The 27,160-nt window shown below is 33.6% G+C and overlaps 1 protein-coding gene across 11 annotated transcripts in view; it reads left to right on the top strand.

Annotated features, from left to right (window-relative positions):
- ATRNL1 (attractin like 1) overlaps positions 1 to 27,160 on the top strand; it is an 853,639-nt gene that overhangs the window by 304,949 nt on the left and 521,530 nt on the right. For 10 of the 11 annotated variants that reach the window (XR_010147020.1, XM_016919435.4, XM_016919433.4 and 7 more), the window contains one exon: positions 25,223 to 25,275. Coding sequence is in view for 10 of the 11 variants with exons in the window: in XM_016919435.4 (XP_016774924.3) it covers positions 25,223 to 25,275 (53 nt within the window). In the remaining variant the exon portion in view is untranslated. Of the gene's footprint in view, positions 1 to 25,222; positions 25,276 to 25,654; positions 25,690 to 27,160 lie in introns of those variants that run through there. The other variant, XM_016919436.4, reaches the window with a different exon arrangement.

Raw genomic sequence — 27,160 nt, forward strand, 5'->3', positions numbered from 1 at the left:
TTTTGTCAGAAACTAGGATTACAACTCCTGCTTTTTTCTCTTTTTCATTTGCTAGGTAGATTTTTCTCCATTCCTTAGTTTTGAGGCTATGTGTGTCATTGCATGTGAAATGGGTTTCTTGAAGACAGCATACCAATGGGTCTTGGATCTTTATTTGGTTTGCCTCTCTATGTCTTTTAATTGGGGACATTTAACCCATTTACATTTAAGGTTACCATAAAATATTTAATTTCCAACAGAATTTAACAAAGACATTGTTATGTCTTATACACAGTAAGTGTACTAACTAAATGTATTTTGGTTGGAAAAAGATAAACATGGATTTATTAGGTTAATGGTTCTTGGTGGAGATGGAATAGCACCCCCTAGAACTTCATAGGTTTTCATAATTAATTATTCTAATAATTGGGGAGTGCTACTGGCATAAGAGGATGAATAGTCACAGCCTCTTATTAGAATGGGCACTTACGGAGACCAGGAAATAAATAAAATCTAAGTCCAAATATGTTTCATTGAGTACAGTAGATCTACAAACTCACTCTGTAGTCATTTTCCCTGTTCCTTAGTTCATAATTAAAATGGATGTATGTAGCAGCCAGCAGATGTCTCATATTGGCTTCCTGACCTGTGGAGAAAGAGCCAGTAAGGTAGAGAAGGGCCAAGAGAAAGAAACCCTTGAAACTAATTCCATTCATTCTGGACCCAGTCAAGATGGCAAATCAGAGATCTCATGTCAAGACAAATAGCAGGCTGCTGAAATGGAGAAAATGAGGGATTATGATATTCTCAAATATGAGCTGGATACTATTTATAAGTGTAGTGCCAAAATAATTCCCTAGCTTAAAATGTGGACAGAATTGTGATAAAATCTAACAGAAAATATATTTTCTTTCTTGAAATCCTACCACATGTCAATGTATACATTCTGTTTCTGGTATGTAAAAAGACTCTAGAGACTATATCATGTCTTAGGAAACGGGACATATTTGAAAAGGAAATAGTAATATAAGAGCCAGTCAAGTCATGTTGTAGACCTCTGGAACATTATCAGAGTCCCCTGTTTAAAAACAATTGCAATCTCCCCCACAGTAATTTTACCATGTAGTTTCTACCACATACATTTTATATTATAGCACTATGAAATTTTAACAAATGCATAGGACAGGAATAATATGATAATTTTAGTTCCTATATTATGAAATTCAGTAGTACTCATAATTTGGCACCAATTTAATATGTTTTTGTTTTTATCTCTTAAGAGGTATCTCAAATATTCTCCAGACACATTGTATACTCACAGATGTGTGTGAGCAGGATAGCTATTGGTGATGAGATTTTCTTAAATGAATATCTCTTGGTCAAATTCTGAATAATATTATAAAAGGTATATTTTCAATTTACATGATAGTTGCAGTCGTAGAAAATTCAATATGTGTTATAAATACGCAAAACTACTTTGTGTTTATATGTAAAATGGAGTTAGATTCCAGGCTGAAATATTTATGAGCACATTTTTCACCTACTTAAACATCTGCCATGTTATTCTAAAATTATATGAGATTTTGATCCCTTTTTTATTTTGTGGAATTACTTTGTATTTTTGTAGGATGTCTGCACCCTTGGTTTCTCTTTCATTCCATTCAGTAAATTCCAGTGGAACTCCATAATTATGGAAATAATGAATTGTTACTCACAAATTTCTCCCCACTCACAACCATGTGCTTTAAAAATTAGTGTTTTCCCTTATCTAGCCAAAAAAAGTTTATTGTTTCACTGTTTAATATAAGAGCTCAGATCATTTTATTGATTTCTGGTGAAAAGTACATATAAATAGCACTCAGATATTTTGTTGGTAGATTAGTCAAAATTAATGAGTTGATTCAAAATTGTTTTACTTTCTGTTCACAGTAAATTGAAGATAAACTTCTCAAAGGCATTTGGAATTAAAAATACCATTTCCTAAGATATATGGCAATATTGCTAATCAGGATCTTAATTGTGCTAATTAACTTATAACTGGCTCCCCTTTTCTGTTCCTTATACCTTTCCCATTTACTGATCTTACAACTTCTTCATAGCTACTTACTTCAGGCTTAAGACCCTGGTTCTCAAAATTAGGGCACAGAAGAATCTCCTGGGATATGGTGACTAAACTCCTGGGATGGGAGCCAAAATTCTACTTTACTAATAGTAAATTGTGAAATAAAAATTCTTGATACATTTTGAGAAATGTTGCCATAGGAGGATCTTCCTGAACATTTTTTTTCCTCCTTGGCTTACCTTTAGGCCAGTAATATCTAAGATTATTACCCATTTTTCTCGATGTTGTTTTATCAAGTCTCTTTTGTTTGTTTGTTTTGTGAAATTGCCTTAATGATGATGCCAATGAATTCCTTTCCATTTTAGGAAGATCAAAGTTGTGCCTTCTTTTCTAGAACAGATTCTGGCACATACTAGGGACTTTAGATTTTAAAAAATAATGTATCTTGGATCTTTATTTTTCCTAATTACTCATCTTTTTTTTTTTTTTTTTTTTTTAGTCTGCTATATGGGGAAAAGTACATCTTTTCTCTATGTGACTTAATCTACATTGTTATAATAGAGACTACAGAGGAAGAATAATTTGCTGTACAGCCTGCCTGCACATAGGTTATCACCTTTATAAACACAATTGGATAAGTAACTAGTGACTATAGTCTTCAAATACTGACACTAATTTTTTGTTTGTTTGTTTTGAGACAAAGTCTAGCTCTGTCCCCCAGACTGGAGTGCAATGGCGCAATCTTGGCTCACTGCAACCTCCACTCTCTGGGTTCAAGCGATTCTCATGCCTCAGCCTCCTGAGTAGCTGGGACTACAGGCACTCGCCACTGCACCGGCTAATTTTTGTATTTTTATGAGAGATGGGGTTTCATGTTGGCCAGGCTGGTCTCAAACTCCTGACCTCAAGTGATCCGTCCACCTTGGCCTACCAAAGTCCTGGGATTACAGGCATGAGCCACTGCACCCAGCCTCCAACACTAAATATTGTTAAGATTTTTCTAGGTTGTTTTGTTGCTGTATTTGCAACTGCAGATAAGACTAATGGTTTCCTTGTGATAATGAGTTAAGCAGCCTTGATGTCTAATATGTAAGATACTTGAGGAACTCTTATGCTTGCTTTATTCTGTAAACATTTATTCACTGAGACGCTATGAGACAGTACCAAAAGCCATACATCTCAAAATATCAGTTCAGAACGCATGTTACTCATGTTAAGGTTGGCCAGTATGAAACCACATATGGTTTTGTCCGATTTCTACCCTTGAGGAATATGTTCTGGTAACAAGTCTAACTTGAGCATATAACTTCCTATGTCAGGTAAATATTTGAGTTCTTTTGGAATATGACTTAATGAATTTAAAGTTCTTGGATTTTAGGAATGTACTTTCAAAGTTAAATGTTAGTTCTCCCATCAGTCTTTCTATACCAACACCTTGTCCCTCAAAACTATACTAGATTGAATGTCATTTAATCGCCAATTTTGAAAACATTCTGAACACAACTTAGCTGTATTTCGCAGCCTCCATTGCAGTTAGGTTGGAAGTCATGTTATTGGGCTCTGTCCGGCAGACAGAAGTAACACCCACCACTTCTAGGCCTGGCTCTTAAAAACCTCATGTGCCATACACCCTCTGTTTCCTCATTCAACAGTTCAATGGAGAGGAAGATGAGGATCTGAAAGATTGCAGAGGCTAGAAATAGCCCAGATCCTGGAAGACTGCATGGAGCAAGACCTTTTCTCCAAATCCATTCCACACTGGACAGTGTCTTCAGCTGGAATCAAACTTATTGTATAGAACTGCTGAGATTGTAAGGTTGCTTGCTAGAGTTAGCATATTCTTCCATGAGTAATTAGTATTCCGTTAGCATCTAGCTTGACATCCTTAATTACTGTACTTTCATTTAAATAACCTTAAGGGTCCTGTTCATTAAGTGTGACTGCTGGAGTAGGTTAGTGAACAGTGTGGGGGTATTTAGGGTTAATTTGTTCTTTAATCCCCATTCATCTCTTAAAACTTGCAAAAACCTCCCAGCTTTTTTTTTTTTTTTAAATCAAAGCTGTTCTCATTTAAAGCTATTTTTTGGGAGACTAGTATAGTCCATGATTTCCAACTTGATTATTACATTCACATAAGGCATAAAAGTTAAATGGCTTTATTTAACTCTAGATGGTCAGAATAGTTCCCAATACATGATAGAATTGTTGGAATTGCTAATAAAAAAGAAAAGTGCACAGTAAAGAACAGGGTATCAAGTTAAGATTTAGGATATACTACCTACAAGTTGGAAGAAATTAGAAAAAAAAACAGATGTGTATGTCAAAGAAAGAGACAGCACTTTAAGCATTTATTTTACTTTGATCAGTCTTCTATATATTTATTATTAAGTTATCTTGAAATATCAGGGGGTGAAATAAATAGCCTAGTATGTCCCAACTTAACATTGTATGAAGAAATAAAGTTTTAACATTTAAATGTAGAAAATATATCTGGTATATGTGTAGGTGTTTTATCAAAATATGAACTCATGTCAAATGCATGTGTGTTATAGGATGAACTACTGCTATACACTAGTATGTCCTTTTGATTTATTTCTGGAGCTCCAGTGTAGTGGCTATGTTGTATAGTTTAGCACTTTTAGTTTTATGGAAAAATGGTAAGTGACTGAACATATTTCAGTGTAATCTCTTTTTATAACAATTTTCTTTTTTGTCTTGTTTTGGCAATTTGCAGGTGCAAATATGATATCCTTTCTTTATTGTTAATAATATTTGTCCTCTCACCTCAACATAATGTTTTGAGATTTATCCAAGTTGCTGCATTCAGATAGCTGTAATGTGATCCTATTCAATGTTGTAGAGTATTTCATTATATAATTATAACACACTTCATTCATTTGCCTGTTTTCTTTTTTTTTAAATTATACTTTAAGTTTTAGGGTACACGTGCACAACGTGCAGGTTAGTTACATATGTATACATGTGCCATGTTGGTGTGCTGCACCCAGTAACTCGTCATTTAACATTAGGTATATCTCCAAATGCTATCCCTCCCCCCTCCCCCCACCCCACAACAGGCCCCGGTTTGTGATGTTCCCCTTCCTGTGTCCATGTATTCTCATTGTTCAGTTCCCACCTATGAGTGAGAACATGCGGTGTTTGTTTTTTTGTCCTTGCGATAGTTTGCTGAGAATGATGGTTTCTAGCTTCATCCATGTCCCTACAAAGGACATGAACTCATCATTTTTTATGGCTGCATAGTATTCCATGGTGTATTTGTGCCACATTTTCTTAATCCAGTCTATCATTGTTGGACATTTGGGTTTCTTCCAAGTCTTTGCTATTGTGAATAGTGCCGCAATAAACATATGTGTGCATGTGTCTTTATAGCAGCATGATTTATAATCCTTTGGGTATATACCCAGTAATGGAATGGCTGGGTCAAATGGTATTTCTAGTTCTAGATCCCTGAGGAATCGCCACACTGACTTCCACAATGTTTGTTTTCTTTTTTGATAATTCCAGTTTTGTTTTTCCTTTTTCACCATTACCGTTAATGTTTTATCAGTATTCTTATATGTTTCCTGGCTTACAAATGCATACATTTTGTTGCATGTGTATTCATTATTCATATTTTCAACTTTGGAAAATTAACTATTTTGTAAAGTGATTATATTAAATTATACCCATTCCAAGTCTTTATGAATTTTATTAATGCTCCACATCTTTGCTGATAGTTGGTATTCCAAGGCATTTTAATTTTGACACTTCTGATAGATGTGTAATTGCTATGTTCTTAAGCTTAAAAAATTCCTTAGTTCTTAAAAGTTTATTATGTTTAATCTTTAAAGGTTTCATCTCTTTAATCACCGGTGGAATTTTCTCTTTTTATGATGTAGTATTATCTCAAGTTTCTTGTGATTTTTCTGCTGGATTCTCCTTTTCTTAATCATTTTTAGTAATATTTTATACATGCTGTGTACACATCTTTTGTTCGTGATATGTTTAGTAAATGTCACTCTGTGGTTGGACTTTCATGCCAATTTGTATGTCTATAATGAGACATTCTTAATTTTAATATAATCCAATATATCCATCTTTTCCCTATGGTTAGTGCTTTTTTGGGTTCTGTTTAAAAATTCTTTCTGTTCTCCATTATCAAGTAGTATTCAGATAGCCAGTTGGTCATGGAATTTATTTTTGGCCTGAAGGTTTTAACTTTCATCCAATTTTTTTAAAAGAGATAAACTATTCAGATTTTTGTTTCTTCTAGTGTCTGTTTTGTTCTTTTCCTTTAAAATATTTTCATTTATTTATTTAAATTGGATTTTATTTTTAAATTGACACAATAATGGTACATATTTATGGTGTTCATAATGATGTTTCAGTACATACAGTGCATAATGGATCAGATAGGGCAATCAGCATTTATAATCTGTTTGTGTTGGGAACATTAACACAAATTATCTTTCCAGCTATTTGAGCTATATAATGTATTATTGTTAACTATAGTCCTCTTAAAGTAGTATAGAATATTAGAACTTATTCCTCCTATCTAGTTGTAATTTAATATGCTTTAACAAATCTCTCCTTATTTCTCTTTCCCCACACCCTTCCCAGCCACTAGTACCTTCTGTTCTACTTTTTACTTCTATGAGATCAACATTTTTTTTTAGCTTCCACATGACTAAAGACATGCAGTGTTTAACTTTCTATTCCTGGCTTATTTCATTTCATGTAATGTCTTCCAGTTCCATTTATGTTGCCACGAACGACAGGATTTCCTTCTTTTTAATGGCTGAATAATATTCCATTGTGTATATATCCTACATTTCCTTTATTCATGTATTGATGTACACTTAGGTTGATTACATATCTTTGCTATTGCAAATAGCATTGCAATAAATATGACGATGCAAGTATGCCTTTGACATACTAATTTATTTTCCTTTGTATAAATACCCAGTAGTGGGAAGTCTGCATCATATGTATGGTAGTTCTATTTTTAGTATTTTGAGAAATTTCCATACTGTTTTCCATACTGGCTGTACTAGTTTACATTCTTATCAACAATGTATAAGAGTTCCTTTTTACCACATCCCTGCCGGCATCTTATATTTTTGTCTTAAAAAGACACAGCCATTTTAACACAGCCATTTTAACTGGGGTCAGATGATATCTCTTTGTGGTTTTCATTTGCATTTCTTGATGATTAGTGATGTTGGCCATTTTTTCATAGGTTTGCTGGTGATTTTGTATGTCTTGTTTTGAGAAATGTCTGTTCAGATTATTTGCCCATTTTACAATTAGATTGTTTGTTTTCTTGCTGTTGCAATGTTTGAGTTCCTTATGTATTCTGGCTCTTAATATCCTGTCAGATGAATAGTTTGCAACCCATTCTGTGGATTGTCTTTTTACTCTGTTGATTGTTTCCTTTGCTGTGCAGAAGTTTTTTATCTTGATATAGTTATATTTGTTAATTTTTGCCTTTGTTGCCTGTGCTTTTGAAGTCTTATTCATAAAATCTTTTCCCAGATCCATGTCCTGAAGCATTCCCCTGGTGTTTTTTTCTAGTCGTTTTATTGTTTCTGGCCTTACATTTAGGTATTTGATCCATTTTTCAGTTGTTTTTTGTATAGGGCAAGAGGTGAGGGGTCTAGTTTAATTCTAATGCATATGGATATCCAGTTTTCCCAGAACCGTTTATTGAAGAGATTATTTTTTCTCCAAGTCACCTTTGTTCTTGGCACCTTTGTCAAAAATCAGTTGGCTGTAGATATGTAATTTCTGTGTTCTCCATTATGTTTCATTGATCTGTGTGTCTGTTTTTATGCCCGTACCTGTCATTTTGGTTAGTATATTTTGAAGTCTGGTAGTGTGATACCTCCAGCTTTGTTCTTTTTTGCTCAGGATTGCTCTGACTACTAAAGGTCTTCTGAGGTTCTATACAAATTTGATTTTATTACTTTTTTCTATTTCTGTGAACAATGTCATTGGTAGTTTGAAAGGAATTGCATTCAATCTGTATAGCTTTGTGTAATATGGCCATTTTAACAATATTAATTGTGATTCGTGGGCATGAGATGTCTTTTTATTTGTTTGCATTCTCCTCAATTTTATCAGTTTATTTTGTAGTTTTCCTTGTAGAGTTCTTTCACCTCCTTGGTTATATTTATTTCTAGGTACTTTTTTGTTAGTTATTCTAGATGAGATTTGCCTCTTGATTTCTTTTTCAGCTACTTTGTTGTTTGTATATTGAAATGCTACTGATTTTTTAATGTTGATTTTGTAACCTACAAGTTTAGTGAATTCATTCAGCAGTTCTATTAAATAATAGTGTTTTGGGAGATTCTTTAGGATTTTCTGTACACAAGATCATGTGATCTGCAAACAGGACAATTTCACTTCCTCTTTTCCAATTTGGATGCCTTTTATGTCTTTTTCTTGCCCAATTGCTCTGGCTGGGACTTTCAACACTATGTTGAATAAGCATGGTGAGAGTGGTAATTTTTGTCTTGTTTTAGTTCTTACTGAAAAACAAACAAACAAAAAAAACAAAAACCAAGAGCATCATAGTAAAACAGGAGTAGATTAACCCTCATACCAAAACCAGACAAGGATTCAACAACAAAAAGAAAACTATAGGCTAATATCCCTTATGAACATGTATGCAAAAATCCTGAACAAAACAAAAGCATTCATCTTTTCCCTATTCAAATTAGTGTTTGGTGTGGTTTGTCGTGTATGGCCTGTATTGTGTTGAGGTACTTTCCTTCTATACCTAATTTATGGGGAGTTTTTTTTTTATCATGGAGAGATGTTGAATTTTGTCAAATGCTCTTTCTGCATCTTTTGAGATTATCATATGGCTTTTTTCCTTCATTTTGTTGATGTGATGTGTCACATTTATTGATTTGCATTGTGTTGAACCATCCTTACATTCCAGGGATAAACCCCACTTGATCTTAGTGTATTATCTTTTTATATATTGTTGGATTTGATTTGCAGTATTCTGTTCAGGAGTTTTGAAAATGTCCATCAGTGATATTAGCCTATAGTTTTCTTTTTGTTGTTGTGTCCTTATCTGGTTTTGGTATCAGGGTTAACCTAGTCCTGTTTTACTATGATGCTCTTGTTTACTGCTATTTTTTCATTTATCAGTTTGGAGATTTCAGAAAGTTTAGCCATTTCTCTTTAAAAATTGCTACTTTTTTTTTTTTTAACAGAGTCTTGCTCTGTCGCTAGACTGGAGTGCAGTGGCACAATCTTGGCTCACTGGAACCTCTGCCTCTCGGGTTCAAGTGATTCTCCTGCTTCAGCCTCCCGAGTAGCTGGGACTACAGGTGTGCACCACACACCCAGCTAATTTTTGTATTTTTAGTAGAGATGCAGTTTCACCATGTTGGCCAGGATGGTCTCGATCTCTTGACCTCATGATCTGCCCGCCTTGGCCTTCCAAAGTGCTGGGATTACAGGCATGAGCCACCGCACCTGGCCTCTCTCTCTCTGTTTTAAAAATATTATATGATAGCATTTTGGTGGGTTTCTTTAGGGAAAAAAAGAGAAAAATAAGTGTGTTTTACCTTTTATATCTTTATATCTTCATTTAAAAAGAAATATTTTATTTTATTTTCAGAGACAGAGTCTTACTCAACTTGTCACCCAGGCTGGGGTTCAGTGACGCGATCTTGGCTCACTGCAACCTCTGCCTTGTGGGTTCAAGTGATTCTTCTGTCTCAGCCTCCTGAGTAGCTAGGATTACAGGTGTGCGCCACCATGCCCTGCTAATTTTTGTATGTTTAGTAGAGACAGGGTTTTACCATGTTGGCCAGGCTGGTCTCAAACTCCTGACCTCGTGATCCACCCACCTCGGCATCCCAAAGTACTGGGACTACAGGCATGAGTCATCATGCTTGGCCTACCCCTTCATATTTAATCATAAAAATGCAAAATTATTTAGCAGATTTTCAGCTGTTTTAAATAATCTGTAATATTTTAAAATTATGGCGGTTACATGCCCCTTATTTTAGTCTCTGAGTAAAAAAATTATATATCTTGACAAGGTATATGTATATATTTAAACATTTGAATATATATTTAATATATTTAATATCTAAGTGTTCGTATTATAAATTCAAATATTTAAATAAATTAAATATTTAAATTTAAAATTTTAATTTAAACATTTAAATTAAAAATACTTTAAAACTTATAAATGTAGAATTATTTTATATTTTGTTTTATACAAAATGTGTATAACATAATGTTAGCGTTTACATAAATGATAATCATTATTTAGGTGACATTTAATGAGATTATTTACTTCTTCAAAGTCTGTAATACATAGTTCAGCCTAAATCTGTTTTCCATGAAAGTCCAGCTGCTTGATTAGTTTGCTTAGTGGAAAAGGAGTATGATTATCTCTTTGCTTAGACACGGAAACCCTTTGAAGTTACATCTTTAATTAAGCCATACAGAAGACTTCTAAAGGCTTTTAATGTTTTTATCAGTCTTGAAGGGTTCTGAGTTTTTAAAATGTTATTTAGCTCAAATATCAGAAATATTAACATGATTTATGTTGTAAAGTATCAATTTGTTTAAGGAATTATTATTTATATTTAAACGTTTTACATTTTATTTACCTGTTGTAATCTGAAGTTGAACTTGCTAAAATAATTTAATGTCTCAATTTGCTTTTTTATTATGTGAATTAGATTAGTGGTTCATGTTCATACCTCAAGTAAATATATTGAAATATTTTATATTATAAAATTCTATCTATAACAAAAATTTTATGTTGGGCAGCTCCTATACTGACCATTAATTATCTATGACTTCTGGTATTCATACCATTGTGTAATTCCATTTCCTTCCTTGAGTGTGGGCAGGACCTGTGCTTGCTTCTAAACCAGAAAATAATGCAAAGTTAATGGGATATTACTCCTATTATTTTGTTACATTACATGGTAAAAGTGATGGTTTTCACTTCTGTGAATATGCTGTGAAGTCTATGCTTGCTAGAAAACTTGCTCTAGTGATTTTTTCTTTTGCTGGCTCTGAGAAAAATGTAGCTGAGAGTATCCTCTAGTAGCTGAGGATAGCCAACAGCCAATAGCAAGTGAAAAACCAAGGCCCTCGGTCCTATAGTGGTAAGGAAATAAATTTTGCCAAAAACCTGAGGGAAAATAGAAGCAGGCATATGCCTAGTTAGTCCTCTGATTAAAACCAGTCCCAGCTGACACCTGATTGCAGGATTACAGTGGACCCTAGGTGCAGCCAACGTCTTGATTGCAGTCTGCTGTGACTCTGAATCAGAGAACCTGGTTATGCCATGCTCAGACTCCTGATCCACGGAAACTGTGATATAATAAATGTGTGTTGATTATAGTTACCAAATTTATGTATTTTTACTGAGCAATAGATAACTAGTACAAATATTATATCCAAGTACTCTGATATTTTATTTACCGAATTATACAACTCTACATTAGATATTTTTGTAATGTATTCCTTAAGTGTTTTCAGACTAGGAAGGAGATTTCTAGTCTTTGGTAGATATTTTCTTGAATGGGTAAAATAATTTCAACAATGCAGATTAAGACTTTTCCTAGAACAGAGCATTTCTGAAGAAATTTTACCTTTGTGTAAATAAACACAGTAGACTGTTACAGAATAAATGAGTTAAACTATTTTAATTGATCTGAGTAATTTACATTTATATCTGCAAAATTGCCTTAATAAGGTATTTATAATTTTGTTATATTGTTTTCTTCTTATGTTGAAAATAGTTAGATCCTCCATTCTGATTTCTTAATTTGCATTTCTTTGGGGGATCTACAATGAAATTGATGGATTATGATAATCTTGATTCCAGATCATATTATTATTAGATTACATCATAATCCATAACGGATATGCCAAACATTTTAATATCACCTATTATATTTATAACAGGTTAGCACAGTTTTATCAATTTATTTTTGGCATGTGAGGAATGAGGTCGGGAGTCATTGGTTTGCATAGCATTGCATTGTGTATAAGTAATATTTTATACATTTGTTTGGGATTTCATCTGTTTTATCCTTTGTAATGAGATATTTTCCCATGAGTGGTGACTCTGCTATTAGAATCAATTTGCTAGCCTGTGAGGATCTTGGATTTTGAATGGAAGTGTAACAAGTAAGCCTGCATTCTTTTTTCTTTTTTGTCTTTTTTAAGTGAATTAAACATGGAACAAATTTATCTGATAGGACGTGACATTAACGAAAATAAAAATTTGTTTATTCTTCCCTAATCTTAATTTTTATGATGATGTTTACCAACTCCTATGGTAGACTCCTTCACATTTACCAGACAGACCTCAACATTTTTCTATAAACAAGAGCCCTCCCTTCTTGTCCCATTTATTTAGCTATTTATTATTGGAATGGACTCATGAATTCCTGTTTTTTTCCCAATGATTTATAATTCACTACTGTTTTTAACCACTTTGGCACTCACATTGTCCAAGATTTGGCCAGTAGGAGAGGCTTCAAGCTAGCTCTTTTGTTTATGTGACACACCTATCATTTTGTGAATACTTCCTTACTTTCTGGTATAAGAAGATATTTCAGGCTCATCTTATTCCTCTTCTGCCTCAGTTGTGGAATCAGCTGTATATCCTTTTGGAGCTCTAGTTCCTTGTAATGGAATATCATATTAGTGACCAAGATCTTGGTGCTAGGTATGCTTTTTGCTCTTTGAGGTATCTTTACTTAGTGGGTTGTTTGGTGAACAAAGTTAGGAAATAATAATTTATTTATGTGCACATATAAATACACATATGTGCACATACATGCATACATATGCATGTATATACACACATATAAATATTTTAGAAAGCATTTCTTCATACTAAAACTTCCAATTCAGATCTATTTCTGCAAGGCCTTTGTACCTTCTCCGGCTCAGTATTTGTTCCTTCTTCTACAGTAAATGAACACTGACTTCCAACGACATCAACATATTTCCTTGTTTGCTCAATTCTATATTGTAATCTAAAATAGTTTCAGATTTACTTTGCTTATATCACTTCAGTAAGAAAACCTACCTAAAAGATTCTGGAATCTGATTTCAAGCTTCCCTTCTCCACCTTGCCCTGCACCAATTCGGAGTATGTAGTCAAATTTTGGGTTCCTAAGTTACTTTGAACCTTCCTTCCCTCCCTCTTCTCTTACTCCCTCCCTTCCTTTCTTCTTTCATTCCTTTTTTCCCTCTTCTCTTCTTCCCCTTACCTCTTCTCCTATTTCCCTCCTTTTTTACTTTCTTTTTCCATCAATATAGAGATAGGATTCACTTGAAGTTTATTAGGCTCTTTTGTTTCTACTTACTTCTAATTTTATGAATTTTTTCCTTTCCCATTCTTATTGTATTAAAATAATTAATTAAATATGTTGAACATTAATAAGCTGAAACTACTTCCAGTATACTCAGAGAGATTATTGTTCATTTCTTTCTCCCTCTTCCAGTAGGTAACCAATTTTATTGTTTTCTGGTTTATCCTTCCCGTGTTTCCTTTCATAAAAGTAAAGCTGTATGAGCTGTGTGTGTTTCTGTCTATGTGCGTATCTTATATTTATATATATAGTTATTATTTCACCTTCTTAAACAAAAGCTGACATATTATTAGATGTATTTTAGATACTCTTTTGAGTTTTACATTTTTTTCTTCTTTATAATACTTCCTGGAGCTCAGTTAATATCAGCTCATAAAAATGTTCATTTTTTTGTTCTATTTTGTTTACAGATGTATAGTATTCCATTATGCATATGTACCATAGGTTAACAAATCTATTCGGGGACATTTAGACATTTTTCTAGTATTTTGCAATTAAAATTACGCTACACTGAATAAACTCGTATGTATGTAGTTTTATAATATTGGAGGTTTTTCTTAAGAGCAAATTCCTTTCAATGGGATTGTTGGGTCGAAGAATACATGCATATGTAGTTTTTTAGATATTGTCAAGTTGTCCTCCATATGAATTTTCTCATTTTCTATTCCTACTAGCCAATATGGGATGGCCTATTTATCTACAGACTCATAAGCAGGATATATTGCTATGCATCTGAAATTTTGCCAGTCTTGTGGAGAATAATTTGTGTAGTTTTAATTTATATTTCCATTATTATAAGTGAAGTTGAATATTTTTCATGTGGTTAAGAGCCATTTTTATATCACTTTTGTGAATTGTCTCTTCATGTATTTTGCCAGTTTTTCTATAAAATTATTAGTTTCCCCCTTATTTTTAAAGAGTCCTTTATGAATTAGAGATTATAGCTCTTTTTCAGTGAGACATAAGTTGCACATATTTCCTCCCAGTTTGTCATATGTTTCTTGACTGTACTAATTGCACTTTTTTTTTTTGCTATGCAGCTTTCTTAAGGTAGTCATATTTCTTAGTCTTTTAAAAATTACATTTGGAATTTTATTCATGGTTAGGAAGCCTTTTATTATGTAATTAATTATGTAATTAACTTATCCTTTATTATGTAAAGGATTTATTATGTAATTAACATTCTTTTTTTTACTATATCAAAAATTTTATTTTTTACGTTTAGATTTATGCTTCATTTAGAGTTTTATTTTGTTTATGGTATGAGGATTGGATCTGATTTGATAGTTTTACAATAGCTATCAAGTTGTCTTAATTTATCATGAGGACTGTCTTACTCCAGTCATTTAAGACAACTTTTATCATTTACTAGATTTTTAGCATGTGATAGTTGAGCCTGTTTCTGGAATTTCTACTGTACACATTTGGTCTATTTATGTGCTAGTACCATACTATTTAATTATAGAGACTTTGAGTATATTTTATATCTTTTAGGTCTACCTCTCTTCAAAGCTCATCTTTTTCAGTGTTTTTCTAATTATTATTGTATGTTTACTTTTGTCCCTAAGCATTGAGATCAACTTTTCTAGCTCCTATAAAATCTCATTGGAGTTTTCATTGAATCACATTAAAGTTAAAGATTATCTTTGAAATTAGTTGCTATTCTGATGATGTTGAGGTGTCCTACAAAAGAATAAATAATGTCTTTCCATTTATTTACATCTACTTTTGTCTTTTTCAAGCTGAGTTTCATGCCCAAAATCATATTGTTATGTTTTTATAGAAAGTATTTATTTCATTAGCTTTTTGGAGGTACCTGTGTTTCCTTAAAGGACACATGGAATTAAACTACCAAAAATTGGTGTTTAAATTTAACTCATAAAATTTGAAAACCCTTTTAATACATTCAAAATTATTTCAAAAATTATTATTTGTTAATATAAACCACTTTAGATAATATATGTTTCTAATTTGCTTTTTTGAGCTATAAATATTTAATAGAGAATGTAGTTCTTGTATTGGACACGTTCCTGAATTCTGCAAAGTCTTTCAGTTTAATTCTTAACAAGGTGGTGTTGGTTTGTTTTTTCTGTTAATTTTCTGTGGTTGACTATTGAAAACTTAGAATTGGGATGCCAAAGTTACTTCCTACACAAGAACATATAGTTTCATCCTTCCAAGAAATTTGTAGTTTAGAGAAAATAAAATTTCAACTATTCCTTTGTAAAACTTATACTGTGTTGAAGGTAAATATATTATAGTAAATTTCAGTTCAATATATGATTATGTAATTTGAATAAAGTTATAACATTCATATTATAACTTTCATATTATAACTTTCATATTAGAGAAATGAGTTTGTATCCTTGAACTTTTTAAGTCAATATCTCAGTATTATCACTTTGAAAACACTTGAGGGAGAGTGATGCCAGCAAGATGGCAGAATAGGAGATAACCTACTAATATTTCCTCACAACAACAAGAACTCTGCACTTATCTACTGACAAAAGTCACTGGCAGGAGCCTCAGGAGTCAGGTAGGAGGGTGTGAAAGCCCATTGGAGCCCAAGGCCCAAAGAGGGTTGTTTTGAGAATGCAGACTGGCACCCAGGTAATAGATGCATTAATTTTGCTTCCAGGTTCAAGCCCAGAAATGGCCCTGATCCCCAAGGGATTTGACTACAGCCCTGTTTGGCCTTGAGCCTGCAACTAAAATCATCTTCTAAGGGGTCTAGGAGCAATCATGTGTACTAGTGTAAGAGACTTGTTTGCCCACTGATATCAGTCTCTGCAGTGAACCTAGAAGTAGTCCTGTGGCTCGACTCCAGCCCTCTACAGTTGAGTTCCCAGCACAGAACTGCTCACACAAAACCCCAGAGGGAGACTTGCCCATATCCTGCAGATTGTGAGTCTGAGCCTCCTTGATAGGCTTGCCAAACTTATCTTTCAGTAGTACCCAGGTTGTCATCTCACAGCACATCCTGAGGGATCCAGTCTGACCCCCAGCTCCCCACACTGTAGTGAGGTAACTATCATATCTGTGCAGGGACCTGCTAGGAGATGTGCAACCATCTGAGGAATTGAGGTGGGCTATCCAACCTTTGTCCCACAGTAGATCCTGAGGGGACCCAGCCTCAGATTTGGCCCCTGCTGCTGCAGTTGGTGACATATCTCTCACCTGTTCAGAGACCTCCTGGGAGGCATGATTGTCTGGGGCACTGGGATAGTCTTCTGGGCTAGGTTTCCTGGCCAGCTTTCCCACACAGCCCAGTTACCCTCCTTGGATTTTCCCTAGGTCCAGCTGCCCTGCAGAGCCCTGCCAACCTTGGAGCCCTCCTGAGACTTGTGGCAGATCTGGGCTTAGACTGCCCTCTAGTGTTTAGGGAGTTGCAGTGGTCATGGGCTCAGAGAACACAACAGTCAGTCCCCTTAGAAACTCTGGAAGGCCCTCTGAAGAAGGATGAGCAAAAACAAAACTAGACTAGGAAGACTGGAATAAACACCTGATCTCTCAGTGCACACACATTGTTGCATGTCCATAAGCATCAAGATCATTCAGGGAAATCTGATCTCACCAAACAGACAAAATAAGGTGCCAGAGACTGGCCCTAAGGTGATGGAGACATGTGGTCTTTCAGACAAAGAATTCAAAATAGCTGTTTTTAGAAAGTTCAATAAATTTACTGAAGCCCAAACTTCAGTAAAATTCAGAGAAGCAATCAGAAATACATGAACGAAACTTAAGAGATTGAAATATTAATAATAAAAACAAATGGAAATCCTGGAGGTGAATGAAATGAATGAGTGAAATAAAATACAATGAATGAAATAAAAATGGAATAGAGAGCATCATCAGCACAATAGATCAAACAAAAGAAAGAATTAGTGAGTTCAAAGGTAGGCTATTTGAGAACATAGTCAGAGGTGAAAGAACCAAGAGAATGAAAAGGGCCAAAGAAAGCTTACCAGATCTGTGGGACAACATCAAAATAACACATTTGTGTTATTAGAATTCAAGAAGGAGTTGAGAGACAAAGGGGCCAAAAACTTATTAAAAATAATAACAGAAAACTTTTCAAGCCTGGGGAAAGATGTGAATGCCCAATTATAGCAAAGTCAAAGGTCACCAGATTCAATCCAAATAAGAATACCACAAGGCATGTCACAATTAAACTCACAAAGATCAATGACTAAGAGAGGATCTAGAAAGAAGTGAGAAAAAAAAGCAAATAACATTTAAGAGAGATCTAATATAACTGGCAGCATATTTCTCAGCAGAAACCTTTCAGGGCAGGAGGGAATGTGACAATATATTCAGAATGTGGAAGGAAACTACCTGCCAACCAAGAATACTATAGGCAGAAAAGGTGTATTTTAAAAATGAAGGAGAGAAGGACTTCTGCAGACAAACAAAAGCTGAGGGAATTAATGGCCACCAGACCAATTCTGCAAAAAATGCTAAAGAGAGCTCTTCAAACCTAAAGAAAAGAATACTTACATTGATTGTTAGGCTAATACTGTCATTTTGTTGTATAAACCACATTTATCTTTGTATAAAGAATGAACGACAAAACTATAAAAAACTACAATAATTTGTTAAGAGATAGACAATATGAAAAATATAAGCTGTGACATCAAAATTCAAAATATGGAGGGATAATGAGTTAAAATGTACCATTTTTGTTGTTTTCTTCTTTCCTTTGCGATCAAAATTAAGTTTTTATTGGTTTAAAATAACTTATAAGATGTTTTTGTGAGTCTCATGGTAACGAAAAAGCTAAAAGCTATAATAGATAACACTAAAAAAGTAAGGATTAAAACACATTACTAGAGTGAATCACATAACCACAAAGGAAGCCTTTAAGAGAGGAAAAAAGGAAAAAATATCTAGACAACTAAAAAAGAAGTTACACAATCGTGATAGTCATCCCTTACCTATCAAAAACTACCTTGAATGTAAATGGTTGAAATTATTCAGTTAAAAGAGAGGCTGAACGGATAGAAAAATATGACCAAACTATGCTGCCTACAGGAGACTTACTTTACATATAAAACGACATGCATAGATTGAAAGTAAATGGATGGGAAAAGCTATTTCATGGAAATGGAACCCCAAAAAGAACAGAAGTAGCTGTAATTATCTGAACAAAATAGACTTTAAGTTAAAAACTGTAAAAAGAGACAAGGCCATTATATAATAATAGCAGGGGTCAATGCAGCAAGCAGATACAATTATAAACATGTATGTGCCCACTAGCAGAGGACCTATGTATATAAAGCAAATATTAATAGATTTAAAGGGAGAGATAGACTGTAACACAATAATAGTAGGGGACTTCAACACTCCACTTTCAGCAATGTGCAGATCGTCCAGACAGAAAATCAACAAAGAAACTTCAGTGTCAGACAACACTCTTGACCAAATGGACCTAACAGACATTTACAGAGCATTCGGTCTAACAGCTGCAGAAGGCACAGTTTTCTCAACAGCACATGTAACATTGTTTAAGATAGATTATATGTAAGGGCACAAAACATGTCTTAACAATTTTTTTTTTTTTTTTGAGACAGAGTCTCACTGTTGTCACCCAGGCTGGAATGCAATGGTGCGATCTTGGCTTAGTGCAACCTCCGCCTCCCAGGTTCCAGCAATTCTCCTGCCTTGGCTTCCTGAGTTGCTGTGATTACAGGTGCCTGCCACCATGCCTGGCTAATTTTTGTATTTTTAGTAGAGGCGGGGTTTCACCATGTTGGCCAGGCTGGTCTCGAACTCCTGACCTTAGGTGATCCACCTGCCTCGGCCTCCCAAAGTGCTGGGATTACAGGCATGAGCCATGGCGGCCTGGCCTCAAATTTTTAAAAATCAAAGTCATATCAAGTATTTTTTTTCTGACCACTGTGGAATAAAACTAAAACCAATAACAGGAGGAACTTTGGAAACTGTATACGTACATGGAAATTAAACAAATCAATGAAGAAATTAAAAAGGAATTTAAAACATTTCTTGAGAAAAATCAAAATGGAAATACAACATACCAAAACTTATGGGATATAGCAAAAACAGTTTTTAGAGGAAAGTTTATAGCAATAATCACCTATTTGAAAAAGTAGAAATATCTCAAATAAACAGCCTAATGTTGTACCTCAAAGACCTAGAAAACAAGAATGATCTAAGTCCAAAATTATGAGAAGGAAAGAAATAATAAAGAACACAGAAGAAATAAAGGAAATAGAGACTAAAAATACAAAGCATCAAGAAAATGAAGAGTTGGTTTTTGAAATAAGAAACAAAATTGACAAAGCTTTAGCTAGCCTAAGAAAAAAAGAGGAATGATTCAAATGAATAAAAGATGAATTGAATAATTGAATAATTTCAATTATTCAAATGAATAAATGAAAAAGTTAAAGATGAAAAAGGAGACATCGCAACTGATACCACAGCAATACAAAGGATCATTAGAGACTATAATGAGCAATGATAGACCAACAAATTTGAAAACTTAGAAGAAATGAATAAATTTCTTATAGCTTATCTTACCAAGATTGGATCATGAAGAAATAGAAAACATGGGCAGACCAATAATGAGAAACAAGATTGAATCAGTGAAACAAAGACTCCTATCAAAAAAAGTTCAGGACCTGATTGCTTCATTGCTAAATTCTAGCAAATATTTAAAAATGAACTCATACCAATTATTATCAAACTATTCCAAAAAATTGAAGTAGAGGGCATTCTTCCAAACTCATTCTATGAGGCCAGCATTACCCTGATAACAAAACCAGACAAAGACAAAAGTATAAAATAAAACTACAGGCCAATATCCCTGATGGATATAGATGCAAAAACCCATAATACAGTACTAGCAAACTGAATCCAACAACATATTATAAGGTCATTGACCATGATTTAGTGAAATTCATCCCAGTAATGCAAGTACAGTTCAAATCACAAAAATTAATAAATGTGTTACATTGCATTACTAGGATGAAGGACAAAAACCATAGGATCATCTCAATGGATGCTAAAAAAAGAATTTGATAAAATTTAGCATTCCTCCATGATAAAACCCCTGAAAAATTAGGTGTAGAGGGAACACACCTCAACATATGTGCACATATATGCATCCACAGCTAACATCATACCAAACAGGGAAAAGTTGAAAGCTTTCCCTTTGAATGCTGAAGCAAATGCCATAGTATGATGGCATTCCTATCAAACTATGACATTCTTTACATAATTAGAAAAAATTATTTTAAAATTCATATGGAATCAAAAAAGAGCTCGAGTAGCCAAGGTAATCATAAACAGAAAGAATAAAGCTGGGGATACCATGTTAATTGACTTCAAACTATATTACAAGGCTGTGGTAACCAAAACAGGATGGTACTTATACAAAGACAGACACATAGACCAATGGATCAGAATAGAGAGCCAAGAAATAATTCTGCATATGTACAACTATCTAGTCTTCAATGAAGCTGACAAAAACAAGTAGTGATGAAAGGACTCCCTATTCAATAAATGGTGCTGTAATACCTGGCTAGCCATATGCAGAAGTTGAAACTGGACCCCTTTCTTACACCATATACAAAAGTCAACTCAAAATGGATTAAAGACTTAAATGTAAGACCCAAAACTATAAAAACCCTGAAGGATAACCTAGATACCATTCTGGATGTAGGACCTGGCAAAGATTTCATGACGAATATGCCAAGAGTAATTGCAACAACAAAGAAAATTGACAAATGGCGCGTAATTAAACTGAAGAGCTTCTTCATGGCAAACAAAACTACCAGCAGAGTAAACAGACACCTTACAAAATAGGAGAAAATATTTGCAAACTATGCATCCCACAAGGATCTAATATCTAGAATCTATATGGAACTTAAATCAACAAGCAATAAATGAACAACCCCATTAAAAAGTGAGCAAAGTACATGAACACACACTTTTCAGAAGAAGACATACATGTGTCCAACAAGTATGTGAAAAAATGCTCAACATCACTAACCATTAGAGAATTGCAAATCAGAACCACAATATGATACCGTCTCACACCAGTCAGAATGGGAATTATTTTAAAAAATAACAGATGCTGGCAAGGTTGCAGAGAAAAGGGGACCTTATACATTGCTGGTGGGATTGTAAATTAGTTTAGCCACTGTGGAAAGCAGTTTAGCAATTTCTAAAAGAACTCAGAGCAGAGTTACCATTTGACCCAGCAATGGAACACTTGCAGCTATAAAAAAAGAACAAGATCATGTTTTTGGCAGCAACATGGATGGAGCTGGAGGCCATTATCTTAAGTGAACTAACACTGAAACAGAAAACCAAGTACTACATTTTCTCACTTTTTAGTTGGAGCTAAACATTTTGTACATACAAACATAAAGAAGGGAACAACAGACACCAGAGCCTACTGGAGAGGTGGAGGAAGGGAGGAGGGCAAAGTTAGAAACAACACCTATCAAGTATTATGCTTAAACCTGGGTGGTGAAATAATCTGTACCCCAAACCTCTGTGACACGCAATTTACCTATGTAACAAACCTGTGCATGTACCTCTAGTATATCCTAAAATAAAAGTTAAGAAAAATGATAGGAAAACAATAATTTATTGTACATTTTAAAATAAAACAGTGTAATTGGAAAGTTTGTGACACAAAGAAATGATAAATCCGTGAGGTGATGGATGTCCTTCTTACCCTGATGTCATTATTATACAATGTATGCCCATATCAAAATATCTCATGTACCCCATAAATAAGCACACTTACTATGTACCCATAAACATTAAAAGGTAAAAATTGGCCAGGTGCGGTGGCTCAAACTGTAATCCCAGCACTTTGGGAGGCTGAGGTGGGTGAATTGCTTGAGTCCAGGAGTTGGAGACCAGCCTGGCCAACACTGCAAAACCCTGTCTTAAGAAAAATACAAAAAGCTAGCCAGGCGTGATGGTGTGTAGACCCAGCTACTAGGGAGGCTGAGGTGGGAGAATCACCTGAGCACAGGAGGTGAAGGCTGCAGTGAGCTGAGATTGCACCACTGTATTCCAGCCTGGGCAACTGAGTGAGACTGTGTCTCAAAAACAAACAAGCAAACGAACAAACAAACAAAAAAGTTAAAAATTTAAAAAGACACACAAACTAATGAAACAGAATGAAGAACCCAGAAATAAATACACGCATGTATACCATCTGATTTTTGGCAAAAGTGCCAAGAATACACGTTAGGGAGATAATATTTTCTTTAATAAATGATGCTGGGAAAAAGTTTTCATTAAGAAGAATGAAACTAGACCCCATCTGTCACCACTTAAAAAAAATCAAAATGGATTAAAGATTTAAATGTAAGTCCTCAAAATGTGAGACTACTAGAAGAGAACACGGAGGTAACACTTTATTGCATTTCTCTGGGGAAGGTTTTTTGTTTGTTTGTTTTGGAAAACACCTCAAAAGCACAGGCAACAAAAGCAAAAATAGAGAAATGGGATTACATCAAAACAAAAGCTTCTGTGCAGCAAAGGAAATAATCAGCAGAGCAAAGAGACAACCTATAGAATGGGAGAAAATATTTGCAAACTATGCATCTGACAAGGGATTAATATCCAGCTATGTTAGGAACCCAAAGAACTCAATAGCAAAAAACCCCACAAGTAGTAAAGAGTGGACAAAAGATCTGAATAGACATTTCTCAAAAGAAGACATACGAATAGCTCACTGATATAAGAAGAAGAAACTCTATGTCACTCATCATTAGGAAAATGCAAATCAAAATCATGATGAGATATCACTTCACACTAGTTAGAATGGCTGTTATGAAAAAGACAAAAAAATAACAAATACTGGCGAGGTTGTGGAGAAAGAGGATCTTCTATCCACCGTTGGTGGAAATGCACATTAATACAGCTGTTTGTGGACAACAGTATGGAAGTTTCTCCAAAAATTAAAAACAGAATGAAAATATGTTTCAATAATCTCACTACTGGATATTTATCCGAAGGAATTGAAATTTGTATTTTGAAGATACATCTGTACTCTTACTTTTATTGCAGCAGTATGTACAGTAGCCAAGATATGGAATCAGTCTAAGTCTCTATCAAGAGATGAATGGATAAAAATATGTCATATATTTTTGGAATGTATTTTATTCATAAAAATAATGAAATCCTGTCATTTGGGACACAACATGGATGAACCTAGAGGACATTATATTATGTGAAATAAACACAGAAGAAAAATACTGCATGATCTCACTTATATGTAGAATCTAAAAAGACTGATCTCATAGAAGTTGAGAGTAGAATTGTGGTTCTGAGAATTGTGGTTATGAGAAGCTGTGGAGGATTTTGAAAGGCTTGGGAGGGTATGAGGAGGGTGGAATGGGGAGAGATTGGTCAATTTATACAAAGTTACAGTTAGATAGGAATCACACTTTGTGGTGCTCTATTGCATATTTCTAAAACTAGAAAACTACCATCAATGACAAAATCTTAAAAGTGGTGTTTGGAAATGTCACAGAAAACCTAACACCCAAAGTTCCTTTGTTTCACAGAGTCCTTTTCTTCCAAGTTAGTGTTTTAAAGGATTATCATATTTTGACTTTAATTTTATAATTAATATACAGTAAAATTTACTCTTCAACTCATTTTTTTCCATGAATATAAAAACTAGCTAGCACATGGCTGAAAAATGCATTGGGAATGTAATCTGATTATTTAGCCTCTAATTTTTCACTATTTGACTCTTCATTATATATATGTATTCTACTATTCCTCTGTTCTTATGAATGCTTCTGAAAAACTGAAGACATTTTAGACTCTTTTACCTCTTTAAACTTTTAACTAGAGTTGAAATATATGTAATATGTTTATATAAAATATGTATGTAATAATTACTTAAACTATATGCAAATATAATTTTTATTATTTAAATATTAAGTCACTTTATTAAGTTACCCTGGTGCATAAATTTTATAATAATTTATTTTGGAGGACATTCCAAGAAATGTTATGCAAAACCATGCTATATCTCTATTAGACATTGTCAATTTTATTTGGCAAACAAGGTTTTGTGAATTTGAAAAATTTTGAAAATACTTATGATTTTCTCCCACTGCTGTAGTTAACTATATTTTTATGTATTAAATATAAGAGTACATGAGTATGGATGCGCATATGTTCTTTCACTTTTTAAAAATCTGTTTATGTGAATTCAAAGTTTGAGCTCCTGAATTTAATCTATATTAGTCAATTTTGTTTGGGTTAGAGAAACCTTTTTTTCCAATTATTTACCAGAGGAGATCTGTTTTTAAAAATACAGATTAATTGGTGTAGAAACTGGTGTAGAAAATTTTTTTAACTGGTGTAGAAAATATGTTAATTTCAAAGAATACCACAAGTGTGAAAATAATGTGGATTTATGAATTCCCTGAATTTTCTTCTACCTAAAAATATCTCTGTATCTTATTTCAGACTTTCACTTCTTCTGTTTATTAAGGCAGGATACATATCCCAAAGCTCATAATTATATTTCATCTGCCTTTTAACATTCCTTATATGCCTATCATGTATGTTTATTTTCTTTTTCTTCACTATTTCATCTCTCACTTTTTCTCATATATAAAGCTTTCTACAATTAATTCAAATTTCAAACACATCTTTCAAAGATGTGTTTCTGAAATTTCATATAATGGTATAGTTTTAAATATGTTTTGATGTAGAATATAAATACTTTTTTGCTTGAAGAAAAACATGAGGCTTTTGAATTGCATTGTTTAATAGTAAATGAGTTTTTGTGTTTCTGCAGATGTGACTCTGAAAATCGCTATGTTGGTAATCCACTTAGAGGAACATGTTATTGTAAGTATATGTGTATTCTTCATTTTAAATAATTGGTGCATACTATTAGTTTCAAATAATAAAGGTCATCTTGAATAACTAAAATTGTCATGAATATCTTGCAATTTCTATTTCTTAAATTTTATAATACAACTTTACGTATATTGCTAAGAAATATATTATCTTAATTATATTTGGTACATTTTTTCTACTCTGAACAGTAAAATAGCAATAGATTTTATTCTGAACATAGAACAAAGTATAGAACTTGAGTAAACTCATGTGATTTTAATGTAGTCCTTTTCATTATGATGGATTTTTGAAGAACTTGAATTTTATAATAGATATTTTGCAGAATTTTGGGCATTACTAAAAGGCTGCACTGATTTTGTACCAACAGATGCTTTCATTGGGTACTGATTATATGGTAGGTATATATTTAACTTTTGTTTTGTTTTCTGAGATGGAGTCTTGCTCTTGTCGCCCAGGCTGGAGTGCAACGGCACAATCTCAGTTCACTGCAACCCCTGCCTCCCAGGTTCAAGTGATTCTCCAGCCTCAGCCTCCCAAGTAGCTGGGATTACATGTGCCCACCACCACGCCCAGCTAATTTTTGTATTTTTTGTAGAGATGGGGTTTTGCCACGTTGGTCAGGCTGGTCTCGAACTCCTGACCTCATGATCCGCCCACCTTGGCCTCCCAAAGTGCTGTGATTACAGGCGTGAGACACTGCACCTAGCCTATCTTTAACTTTTAAAGAAACAGCCAAATGCTGTTTCCCCAAATGGTTGTACCATTTTACATTCCCACCAGCAGTGTATGAGAGTTTCAGTTCTTCCACATTTCAGAAACTTTTTTAGAGTTAGTCCAAGTTTTAGCCATTCTAATAGGTGTGTAATGGTATCTAACTCTCATTTTAATTTGCACTTTCCTAATTACTAATGATGTTCAGCATCTTTTCATAGGATTGTTTGCCATCTGTATATTTTATTCAATGAAGGGTCTGTTGAAATCCATTGCCCACTTTTTAGATTGTTTTTATATTAACAAATTTTCCACATACTTCATTCTAGATACAAGTCCTTTATCAGATACATGACTTGCAAATATTTTTTACTAGTGGTAACTTGTCTTTTTATCTTATTAACACTATTTTCTTGAAGAACAGATTTTAATTTAGATGAAGCTTGACTTATCAGTTTGTTCTTTTGTGAAATCTTAGCCTAACAGGTCACTGTGATTTTCCCCAGGTTTTGGTAGAATTATTATATTTTTAAGTTTTCTATTTAAGTATATGGTCCATTTTGAATTAATATTTGTGTATATAGTAGGTGATGGATTGAAGTTCTTTTTTTCTCCATGTAAATATTTAAATGTTCAAGCACACTTTATGTGAAGACTATACTTTAATCAATGAATTCTTGTGCACCTTTGCTGAAAAACACTTGTCTGTAAATGTGTGGGTCTGTTTCTGGACTTTTTTCTGTTTCTTTAATCTATTTGCTTATTTTTATGCAAACGTAGCACATTTATAATTAATGTGATTTTATAAGTCCTGAAATTGGTTAGTATTTATTCTCCAACTTTGTTCTTCCTTTTCAAACTTGTTTTGACTACTCTTTTTTTTTTTTTTTTTGCATCTGCAAGTGAATTTTAGAATCTGCCTTTCAATTTTCAAAAAAAATGCTATAATTTGTTTTGTGATTTTGTTTAACTTATAGATGAATTTGGGGAGAATTGGCATGTTAACTATAGTGAGTCTTTGGAATTATTGTATTTTTTATTTTTTCTCAATTCTTTAATTTTTACTATTAATATTTTATAGTTATAACTGTACACATATTTCACATTTTTGTCAGATTTATCCCTGTATATTTTAAATTTGTGATGCTATTGATAATGTTAG

Source organism: Pan troglodytes, chromosome 8 (assembly GCF_028858775.2).
Source record: "Pan troglodytes isolate AG18354 chromosome 8, NHGRI_mPanTro3-v2.0_pri, whole genome shotgun sequence".
In the NCBI taxonomy this organism is placed as follows: domain Eukaryota; kingdom Metazoa; phylum Chordata; class Mammalia; order Primates; family Hominidae; genus Pan; species Pan troglodytes.